The sequence below is a fragment of the Schistocerca gregaria genome, chromosome 4 (genome assembly GCF_023897955.1).
Source record: "Schistocerca gregaria isolate iqSchGreg1 chromosome 4, iqSchGreg1.2, whole genome shotgun sequence".
In the NCBI taxonomy this organism is placed as follows: domain Eukaryota; kingdom Metazoa; phylum Arthropoda; class Insecta; order Orthoptera; family Acrididae; genus Schistocerca; species Schistocerca gregaria.
This window is the reverse complement of record NC_064923.1, coordinates 195303064-195315528: the sequence shown is the minus strand read 5'-3', so window position 1 is coordinate 195315528 and position 12465 is coordinate 195303064. Positions and strand designations below refer to the sequence as shown.

Below are 12465 nucleotides of genomic sequence, written 5' to 3'. Positions count from 1 at the left end.
AAACAGGCAGAATATAGCGGTGCGGTCGGCAACGCATATACAAGACAAGTGTCTGCCGCAGTTGTTAGATCGGTTACTGTTGCTATAATGGCAGGTTATCAAGATTTAAGGGAGTTTGAACGTGGTTTTAAAGTCGCTGCACGAGCAATGGGTCACAGCATATCCGAGATAGCGATGAAGTGGGAATTTTCGCGTATGACCATTTCATGAGCGTACCGGCGATATCAGGAATCTGATAAAACATCAAATCTTCGACGTCACTGTAGCCAGAGAAAGATCCTAGAATGGGACCAACGACGACTGAAGAGAATCGCTCACCGTGACAGAAGCGCAATCCCTCCGCCAGTTGCTGCAGATTTCACTGGTGGGCCATCAACGAAACATAATCTACATGCGATTTTGAGGCCGAAGACCCACTAATGTACCCTTGACGACTGCTCGACACAAAGCTTGGGGCCGTCAGAACCGATATTGGACTGTTGATGACTGGAAACTTCTTGCCTCGTCGGTCGAGTCTCATTTCAAATTGTATCTAGCGAATGGACGTGTACCAGTATGAAGACACACATGGTTGACATCTCTCTGAGTACTATGGGAATTAACATCTGAGGTCATCAGTCCCCTAGAACTTAGAACTACTTAAACCTAACTAACCTAAGGACATCACACAAATCCATGCCCGAGGCCGGATTCGAACCTGCGACCGTAGCAGTCGCGCGGTTCCGGACTGAAGCGCCTAGAACCGCTCGACTAGCGCGGCCGGCAACATTCAGCCATTAGTGACGACGTGGTGTAGGAAGTTGATAAAAAAGAAAAGAGAGAACATACGCTTCACAATTTCGACGTTATCTGATGAGTTCCCTCAAGTGTCAAGAGTGCTTTATGCAACTGTTACAGAACATTTAAATTATACAATGCTATGCTCAGGCGTCAGATTGCTACGAGGATGGTATGCAAAGCTGGTTGCACGATACGATTAGTGTCTTAAAACTAGTAGCAGCTATGTAGAAAAGTATACTGAAGTACAGGCTTTCATGCAAAAATAAATTCCTAAGAATAGTCTACTTGCCTTATTTTTTGTTTCAAAACGGCACTTTCTTAATAAACGCACGGTGTAATTTCAGAGAAAAGTTTTTAATTGTAGTGCTATTGTATTGATTGATTCATTGAGAGCATAAAACACAATAGGGAGCAAGGAGCAAAACGACTTTTTACATTTTTGTAAACTCGCACTAGCCTCTCCTGTCATGTTCACAAAATCCTTACACGAAATATACACAGAAGCGCCAAAGAAACTGCTATAGGCATGCGTATTCAAATACAGAGATACGTAAACAGGCAGAATATAGCGGTGCGGTCGGCAACGCATATACAAGACAAGTGTCTGCCGCAGTTGTTAGATCGGTTACTGTTGCTATAATGGCAGGTTATCAAGATTTAAGGGAGTTTGAACGTGGTTTTAAAGTCGCTGCACGAGCAATGGGTCACAGCATATCCGAGATAGCGATGAAGTGGGAATTTTCGCGTATGACCATTTCATGAGCGTACCGGCGATATCAGGAATCTGATAAAACATCAAATCTTCGACGTCACTGTAGCCAGAGAAAGATCCTAGAATGGGACCAACGACGACTGAAGAGAATCGCTCACCGTGACAGAAGCGCAATCCCTTCGCCAGTTGCTGCAGATTTCACTGGTGGGCCATCAACGAAACATAATCTACATGCGATTTTGAGGCCGAAGACCCACTAATGTACCCTTGACGACTGCTCGACACAAAGCTTGGGGCCGTCAGAACCGATATTGGACTGTTGATGACTGGAAACTTCTTGCCTCGTCGGTCGAGTCTCATTTCAAATTGTATCTAGCGAATGGACGTGTACCAGTATGAAGACACACATGGTTGACATCTCTCTGAGTACTATGGGAATTAACATCTGAGGTCATCAGTCCCCTAGAACTTAGAACTACTTAAACCTAACTAACCTAAGGACATCACACACATCCATGCCCGAGGCAGGATTCGAACCTGCAACCATAGTATGAAGACAACCTCATGAATCTGTTAACCCTGCATGTCAGCAGAGGATGGTTCAAGCTGGTGAAGGCGTTGTAATAGTGTAGGATGTGTGCAGTAGGAGTGATGTGGCACCCCTGATATGTCTAGATACTAGAGATGGGCAAAACTGTTCTTTTCAGGGATCGGATCAGAACTGTTCACTCCCTGAAATGAACTAGCTCTTTTTCATGACTCACCACTCATTCACAATAGAAAATAAATGGAAGACACATTGCCCTTTAAACTTGGTTTATTCCAGTATTATACCTGTATTTTGATCTTATTTGATCCTATTTTGAAGTAACGCAGATAATGAGTAAGAATTTTGTATTGTTTATTTAAATTTCCACGATATGACAAAGTTTTTGATTGCTGATTTATTTTGCACTATCATGGTTTTTTGGGTGGTCGGAAAATGTTGTAACTTGAGATTTACATTAACAATATATTTGGCTATAATGTATTAAAATTTCATTAACCTCATACATCGCAAGCCATATATTTTTAAAGTGAACGTTTTCTTCCGAAGACGCCTAAAATCGCAAAATCCGTACCAGAATAAGAAAATATATATATATAAATAAAAATTTGACTGTAAGACTAAAGTGCTGCATATAGCCTTACGCAGAACAAAACAAGGAAGATATTGGTGTATCACATTTTGCGATACGTTTATCAGTTCGCTCGTAATTAAAGCGTAAATTCGAGTGTCCATAATAAAAATCCTATAGTAAGAGGAGTCGTCAGGAACCTAATCTGATCAGTTTAAACAAATAAAAATAAAATAAAAATAATTGATGTATACATAACATGATGATGATGATGATGAGCCCCATACTCCTTTACAGAGCGTAGGGGAGCGACGCGGGAGACCAGCGCCGCCTTACTAGGCAAGGTCCTAGTGGAGGAGGTTTGCCTTTCCGGAAAATCATTGCCGGAAGTCGACGTAAGCCTACCGTTGTGATAGGTTGTCACAATTTAGTTGGGTTCTTAAGAAGTGATAAATGATATACACTCCTGGAAATTGAAATAAGAACACCGTGAATTCATAGTCCCAGGAAGGGGAAACTTTATTGACACATTCCTGGGGTCAGATACATCACATGATCACACTGACAGAACCACAGGCACATAGACACAGGCAACAGAGCATGCACAATGTCGCCACTAGTACAGTGTATATCCACCTTTCGCAGCAATGCAGGCTGCTATTCTCCCATGGAGACGATCGTAGAGATGCTGGATGTAGTCCTGTGGAACGGCTTGCCATGCCATTTCCACCTGGCGCCTCAGTTGGACCAGCGTTCGTGCTGGACGTGCAGACCGCGTGAGACGACGCTTCATCCAGTCCCAAACATGCTCAATGGGGGACAGATCCGGAGATCTTGCTGGCCAGGGTAGTTGACTTACACCTTCTAGAGCACGTTGGGTGGCACGGGATACATGCGGACGTGCATTGTCCTGTTGGAACAGCAAGTTCCCTTGCCGGTCTACGAATGGTAGAACGATGGGTTCGATGACGGTTTTGATGTACCGTACACTATTCAGTGTCCCCTCGACGATCACCAGAGGTGTACGGCCAGTGTAGGAGATCGCTCCCCACACCATGATGCCGGGTGTTGGCCCTGTGTGCCTCGGTCGTATGCAGTCCTGATTGTGGCGCTCATTTGCACGGCGCCAAACACGCATACGACCATCATTGGCACCAAGGCAGAAGCGACTCTCATCGCTGAAGACGACACGTCTCCATTCGTCCCTCCATTCACGCCTGTCGCGACACCACTGGAGGCGGGCTGCACGATGTTGGGGCATGAGCGGAAGACGGCCTAACGGTGTGCGGGACCGTAGCCCAGCTTCATGGAGACGGTTGCGAATGGTCCTCGCCGATACCCCAGGAGCAACAGTTTCCCTAATATGCTGGGAAGTGGCGGTGCGGTCCCCTACGGCACTGCGTAGGATCCTACGGTCTTGGCGTGCATCCGTGCGTCGCTGGGGTCCGGTTCCAGGTCGACGGGCACGTGCACCTTCCGCCGACCACTGGCGACAACATCGATGTACTGTGGAGACCTCACGCCCCACGTGTTGAGCAATTCGGCGGTACGTCCACCCGGCCTCCCGCATGCCCACTATACGCCCTCGCTCAAAGTCCGTCAACTGCACATACGGTTCACGTCCACGCTGTCGCGGCATGCTACCAGTGTTCCTGGTGTGTCCGCTGTGCCGTGCGTGTTATCATTGCTTGTACAGCCCTCTCGCAGTGTCCGGGGCAAGTATGGTGGGTCTCACACACCAGTGTCAATGTGTTCTTTTTTCCAGTTCCAGGAGTGTAATTACTGCCATCGTAAAATGTAAGACTGAAATACAGGGTGAGTCATGGGGAAAGGTACATGCTTTGAGGGGTGATACTAGTGGTGATTCTGAACAAAAATCTCCTAATAAACATATGGCCTTTTCTCGAGCGTTTCCAGGTAAACCAATGAAAACAACTAGGAACGGGAAGCGTGTAGCGTCGTCCTTACTAAACGTGTCAGCACGCAGTTGACTTGCACATGGTGCAGTTGTTTGCCTCAAGTCTCAGTTCGACAGTGCTTGTCGTAGTGTACGGTACCACAGTTTTGTTACGTGAACAACGAATACAGTTTTGTGTAGTGAAAATGCCTTAGATCTTCACACACACACGCAGAGTATGCTGACATGGTGTTTGTCTATGGTTTGTTCAGTGGAAATTTCAGAGCTGCTGTGCGAGAATAACAACAACGATTTCCGAATCGCAGAGTGCCAGATAGCAGGGTGTTTAGCAGGGTATTTCATGGGTTGCGTGAGCGTGGTACGCTTCCCATCGTAAATGTTGCCTCTGAACGTTCCGTACGACAAACTCTTCATGAAGTTGACATCATTCTTCAAGTAGTGGAACGCATCCCAACTACTAGCTCTAGAAGAATTGCTGCCCACCTTGCTATTGCACAAACACGAGTGATACGCACAGTACACGAGCACGGTCTGTATCCCTTTCATCGGCAGAGTGTACAACATCTGCATGAAGAAAATGCTGCCGCCCGGCAAGAATTCTGTAAATGGATCGTTGCCAATGATCGATTAATTCCACGTATTTTCTTCACTGATGAGTCCACATTTACCCGCCACGGAATCAACAACAGGCTCAACCTTTTACGTCAAGACGCTTCAGCGACATCTATTGGTAATTTTTTCCCATGACGGTTGCCCTGTGTCAATAAAATGCCGTTGAAATCAGACATTATTCTCTGACGTCACTCTGAGCAGTGGTTGCCTTTCTACAACGTTTAGGAGCTGGGACATTAATTATGGACACCCAGTACGTTGAAACGCTTGCAGTATTCACTTACGTCCATTATCTGTGTTTGCTTACATTTATTCGGTAATGTAATGCATGTCATGTAGAAGATATCTGGCAAACCAAGATCGGACAAATACTACCGTGTGTGTGTGTGTGTGTGTCCGAGAGAGAGAGAGAGAGAGAGAGATCATGTGCTTGGTTGTGGGGGGGGGGGGCAGTAGAGAGGGGGGGGAGTTGGTGTGTGGGTGATTCTGAAAGAGTGTAAGAAAAATTAATTTTGGAAGAATATTGTTAGCTAACTTCCTGTTATTTCTCAAACAAAGTGGAACACCTGCAGCCGCCTTTACAATGTTATTTATTATATAGTTTCCAGTTTGTGTGCTTCAGTACACCATGTACAGGCCTTAACTGACGCTGAGGGGCTTAGCTCCAATCGTATACACGATTCATCAGTGACCTACATCTATAAATTGGTTTTCGCAGACTACCTGTAACAACGATATTGTGTCTCCAACCACAGAGAGGAAAGCAGTTGATCCTATGTCTGTCGAAGATGTGGCTACATCACTGCAGGATGGGTCGAGAGTTGGTGTGCAAAGATGTAGTGCGTGGGGAACTACTAGAAGTTTGGACATGCCTACAAACATAGTGCATAAAATAGTACGATACCTCCCTCGTTGACATCCATGCAAAATCACCCATATTCAGGAGCTGCTTCCTGCTGACCTGCCACTATGAAAAACGTTCGGTCTGGAATTTCTTGCTAGCGTGCAGGTGGGCAATGAACAGCCATGGAACATTCTGTGGACAGACGAAGCCCGTATTTGGAGACACAATATCGTTGTTAGAGGTAGTCTGTGAAAACCAGTTCTTAGACTGTCCGCCCCCTGTAGCTGAGTGGTCAACGCGACAAAAATGTCAATCCTAAGGGCCCAGGTTCGATTCCCGGCTGGGTCAGAGATTTTCTCTGCATAGGCAATGTATGTGTGTTGTCCTAATCATCATCATTACATCCCCATCGACACGCAAGTCGCCGCAGTGGCGTCAAATGAAAGACTTGCACCCAGCTAACGGTCTACCTGATGTATATTAAACAACATCGGAAGGACGGCTGTAGGTGTTCCATTTTATAAGTGAATGGCTGAAGTCCCTTAAACCTCCAGTCAGGATGCACATACAAAAAATATTCTTACGATTACGTAGACTTTCCAGGCGTAATAAGTCTTAAAAGTCTCTTCGGGTTTGCTGCCGGATCCTAAAGTCAACTTGATATTTCGGCGATCCAACTGGTCGACATTTTCAGGAAAATGCTGCTTCTGCTGATGAGTCCCGCTGATAACTGACGCCAGGTTGCAAATCGACGTCCTATACAGGCACCGTTCAGTACATGGCGCATGCGCCACCCATCACGGTTTCTGGCTTCCAAGACAGGGAGGTAGCGCCGCCCTTGGTGAAACACTGCTGGCAACGATATATCGCAATCAAAGCCTCACCGAAAAAAAAATATTGTTATTTCCGTCGGTACCACGACCCTAGTCTGTAGCTGACTGTAGTCAATAATATAGTGTTCCTGTGACTCGTCCACCTGTTGATGGCCCAAAGTGACTCGAAAATGATTTAATGGTACGATATATCGTATCATGAAAAGGTACTTGACACCGATGTGTGTTGGGCCAGGTCACACGGAGACCAGCTGCGGCGCGACGTTGGAGGAGGAGGCGCGGCACGTGCAGCAGCTGCAGTTGCACGCGCTGCAGACCGACGTGCTGCTCGACATCCGCTACAACTTCCTGGTGGGCGCCACTGGCTACGTCTTCGAGGGCCGCGGCTGGCGTTACAGGTCCGCCTTCGCGCGCGGCTACGACTTGACCAGGCTGGGAGTCGTCTTCATGGGAAACTTCAAGACGAAGCCCCCGACCCCGGAGGCGGTGGAGGCCTTCCACCAGCTGATGGCTCTGGGGGAGCGCGAGGGCCACCTGAGCCCCGACTGGCGCGCCATGGCGCAGTGCCAGCTGGTCACCACGGACAGCCCGGGCCGAGCGCTCTACCAGCTGCTCAAGGGCTGGCCGCGCTGGGCCGGGCCCTCTCCGTCAGAAATAACTGGTACGTCCCGTCGACTGTTTGGCTCGTCCTTTTCTGACATGAAATTCTGAGGTTATATAAAATGCAGGCTCGCATTAATATACAGGGTGTTACAAAAAGGTACGGCCAAACTTTCAGGAAACATTCCTCACACACAAAGAAAGAAAAGATGTTATGTAGACGTGTGTCCGGAAACGCTTAATTTCCATGTTAGAGCTCATTTTAGTTTCGTCAGTATGTACTGTACTTCCTCGATTCACCGCCAGTTGGCCCAATTGAAGGAAGGTAATGTTGACTTCGGTGCTTGTGTTGACATGTGATTCATTACTCTACAGTACTAGCATCAAGCACATCAGTACGTAGCATCAACAGGTTAGTGTTCATCACAAACGTCGTTTTGCACTCAGTGCAATGTTTACAAATGCGGAGTTGGCAGATGCCCATTTGATGTATGGATTAGCACGGGGCAATAGCCGTGGCGCGGTACGTTTGTATCTAGACTAATTTCCTGAACGAAGGTGTCCTGACAGGAAGACGTTCGAAGCAATTGATCGGCGTCTTAGCGAGCACGGAACATTCCAGCCTACGACTCGCGTCTGGGGAAGACCTAGAACAACGATGACACCTGCAATGGCCAAGGCAATTCTTCGTGCTGTTGACGATAACCCTAATGTCAGCGTCAGAAAAGTCCCTGCTGTACAAGGTAACGTTGACTAAGTCACTGTATGTAGAGTGCTACGGAAGAACCAGTTGTTTCCGTACCATGTAAAGCGTGTGCAGGCACTATCAGCAGCTGATTGGCCTCCACAGGTGCACTTCTGCGAATGGTCCATCCAACAATGTGTCAATCCTCATTTCAGTGCAAATGTTCTCTTTACGGATGAGGCTTCATTCCAACGTGATCAAATTGTAAATTTTCACAATCAACATGTGTGGGCTGACGAGAATCGGCACGCAATTGTGGAATCACGTCATCAACACAGATTTTCTGTGAACGTTTGGGCAGGCATTGTTGGTGATGTCTTGATTGGGCCCCAAGTTCTTCCACCTACGTTCAATGGAGCACGTTATCATGATTTCATATGGTATACTCTACCTGTGCTGCTAGAACATGTGCCTTTACGACACAGTATGTGGTTCATGCACAATGGAGCTCCCGCACATTTCAGTCGAAGTGTTCGTACGCTTCTCAACAGCAGATTCGGTGACCGATGGATTGGTAGAGGCAGACCAATTCCATGGCCTCCACCCTCCCCTGACCTCAACCCTCTTGACTTTCATTTATGGGGGCATTTCCAAGCTCTTGTCTACGCAACCCCAGTATCAAATGTAGAGACTCTTCGTGCTCTTATTGTGATGAAATACGCCATTCTCCAGGGCTGCATCAGCGCAGCAGGGATTCCATGCGACGGAGGGTGGATGCATGTATCGTCGCTAACGGAGGACATTTTGAACATTTCTTGTATCAATGTGTTTGAAGTCACGCTGGTACGTTCTGTTGCTGTGTGTTTCCATTCCATGCTTAATGTGATTTGAAGAGAAGTAATAAAAAGAGCTCTAACATGGAAAGTAAGCGTTTCCGGACACATGTCCACATAACATATTTTCTTTGTTTGTGTGTGAGGAATGTTTCCTGAAAGTTTGGCCGTTTCTTTTTGTAAAACCTGTATACGCAAAACCAATGACACTTTACTGAGTACTATGGACGGGGGATATCAAGATGACTCCATGTTTCTAGATTTCCAGAACGCTTTTGACACTGTTACTCATAAAAGGATTCTAATCGAATATCGTAGCTATGAAGTATCATCTTAGTTGTGCGACTGGATTCGTGACCCACTGTCAGAACCTTTTTGTTTCCTTTATTGAGTTTCGATTCCCCCCAAGGGCCGGGCTGGTAGCAGCTTAGTACCCCGCTCTTCAGCCTACAGAATTTTTTTTAAAGAAATGAAGATAAATTATAAAAGCAGGCGATAATATCGGTGACTTCAATGGTAAAATGGCGGAAAATTGTAGAACCTAAAACATGAAACAAAGGGTTAGCGATGCTAATAAAATACACAGGAAGCAGACAAGTAAAATAATAGACAATTGAAAAACATGGCGACAGTCTGGTTTCTGTTTGCAAGAGATAGAAAAATCACACCCAGAGCTTTCTGTTCACAACACTTTGGAAAAGACACGCAACACTGAACACCCACTTGAACACTGCACTAAAAAGTTGACGCAAATATGACACACCACAGCCAAGGGCAGATGGGGGGGGGGGGGGGGGAGGGCAGATGATGGGAAAGAAAAGGGGGAAGGAGAGAACAAACGAAGTGGGGGAGGGAGGGCAGTGGGGAAAGGCAGAGGAGTAGAATGCAAAACGACTGGGTGGGAGGGGGGGGGGGGAGAAAAGGGAGGCAGAGAGAGGGTAGGTGGGGAAAAAATAAAAAATAGGATGGAATGGTGGTGGGGTGAAGAGAGAGCCCAGGGAAAGGACAGAGGAAAGGGGGGAGGTAAGGATCAGAGTTGATAGGAGGGATAAATGGAGGTGGAGAGGGCATCATCCGTGAGGGGGAGTTGACGGAAGCCACCTTGGGAAAGGAGATGAAGTTTGTAGAGATGGAGGGTGGGGGAGCGGGGGATTGGAGAGGGGAGGAGCAACCAACTGCCAGAAAGGTTATAGCTCTTAGTAATTGACAGGGTGCCATCTATTGAAATCAGAATGTCATTTGGGATTGCCCAAGGCAGTACTATAGACTCTCTGCAATTATCTATATAAATGAAAATGTAGAAATTCGTTTGTACAAAATCTTAAACCTCTGAAAGAACTTCAAAGATTCTTTGAAATGTTGATGCAACGTTGCATTCAAATAATGTCATGTTTTTATACACCTACGGCAACGCCATGTACAGGGTGTCCCGAGAAACACCGACAAACTTTAGGGACAGTTTCCTTACACGGATATAAGATATGTGCAAACATGGGCTGTAAAGTGCATACCTTAAATGGCATGAGGACCTGTTCAACTTCGGTACTATGAGAACAGATCTCTCCTACTGCAGGGTCTTTGTTTTCTATCTCGTGAAGGGTGTCTGGTAAACGTGAGGTCTAAAATGCATACTTTAAGAGCTATCAACAACTGTTCATCTTCGATAGTGTGAAGCACGTCTCTTCTACTGAACAAGTACGCGTAGCTCTTAACGTATGCGCTTTCAAGCTCTCGTTTACACACATGTTTTTCTTGTTTTGGTTTAAGGAACCGAGGGGCGTAGGCTATACAGGTTGATTTCATTAACGTTCAAAAACATCCGAAGCGATGTTGATGACCCTGGGACAAGCAATTTAATATAAGATACAAGAGCCACAGATGTCGAGAAATACTCCAAAAATGGATAATAAATGTTGAACATGTGACGTCACCAGATGACGTACCTCGCCACACGTAAAGCGGTTCACCCTTTCGATCTGTCGTATCTCTTAATCCCGATCCAAGTCAAATATTCACGTCGCTCAGAGCTCGCGTAGAGCTCAGGGTTCGAGCCTTGCGTCTGGCAGGAAATAATTTCGTAAATATGAGGTAAGATCCTATGGGACCAAACTACTGAGGTCATCGGTCCCTAAGCTTACACACTATTTTATCTAACTTAAATTAACTTACACGAAGGACGACACACACACCTATGCCCGAGGGAGGACTCGGACATCCGACAGGAGGGGGTTGGAAGGGGGGGGGGGGGGTAGAAGAGCCGCGCCAACCGTGGCAAGATGCCTCGTCTGGCAGGCAATTATGTTAATTAAATGAAAGAAAAAGTTCACTGTTACCAGTCACGGTAATTGGTAACAGTAAACTTTTTGTTTCATTTAATGTCAGTAACGGTCACGGTAAAGCCTAACCTAAAAATGTTCGCATTTAAGGCAATTATGTGTTTACGTGAAAAAGGCAAGATTTATTATTCCATTTTCCGGTCTCCATTGGTTTACTGCAAAATATAGTAGAACAAAAACTTAAAGTATTGCGTCACAAGTAAGTGAGTATAAGCCTTCGAAATAAGTTGTTACCAGTTAATCACCTACGTTTTCTTTACTAAATGGCATCTGTAAACAAAAAGAAAAAGGAAGTCGCAAAAGGAAAGAAACACAAAATGAGGACATCTTTTACTTGATTACAACGAGGACAGTCATTTTTAACTTCTACTTTACAATAGATCACATTTAAAAAAGAGAAGGAGGTCCTTGAGAAGCACGTCCACGAAGCTCCCGCCAAGTTAGTGATTAATATTAAAATAAGAGCCAATTTAGTTAATATTACATATTAGACTAGAACTTTACCTCTTCTCTACGCTTGGGACAAGGAATGAAAGAGGAGAAAGACTAATTGAGTTCTGTAACAAGTTTCAGCTAGTAATAGCGAATACCCTGTTCAAGAATCACAAGAGGAGGAGGTATACTTGGAAAAGGGCGGGAGATACGGGAAGATTTCAATTAGATTACATCATGGTCAGACAGAGATTCCGAAATCAGATACTGGATTGTAAGGGGTACCCAGGAGCAGATATAGACTCAGATCACAATATAGTAGTGATGAAGAGTAGGCTGAAGTTCAAGACATTAGTCAGGAAGAATCAATACGCAAAGAAGTGGGACACGGAAGTTCTAAGGAATGACGAGATACGTTTGAAGTTCTCTAACGCTATAGATACAGCAATAAGGAATAGTGCAGTAGGCAACACAGTTGAAGAGGAATGTACGTCTCTAAAAAGGGCCATCACAGAAGTTGGGAAGGAAAACATAGGTACAACGAAGGTAGCTGCGAAGAAACCATGGGTAACAGAAGAAATACTTCAGTTGATTGATGAAAGGAGGAAGTACAAACATGTTCCGGGAAAATCAGGAATACAGAAATACAAGTCGCTGAGGAATGAAATAAATAGGAAGTGCAGGGAAGCTAAGACGAAATGGCTGCAGGAAAAATGTGAAGACATCGAAAAAGATACGATTGTCGGAAGGACAGACTCAGCA

At 45.7% G+C, this 12465-nt stretch overlaps 1 protein-coding gene across 1 annotated transcript in view; it reads left to right on the top strand.

Annotated features, from left to right (window-relative positions):
• LOC126267342 (uncharacterized) overlaps positions 1 to 12465 on the top strand; it is a 160140-nt gene that overhangs the window by 130576 nt on the left and 17099 nt on the right. Inside the window, exon 6 of the mRNA XM_049972464.1 lies at positions 7053 to 7478. Coding sequence (XP_049828421.1) covers positions 7053 to 7478 — 426 coding nt within the window. The remainder of the gene's footprint in view (positions 1 to 7052; positions 7479 to 12465) is intronic.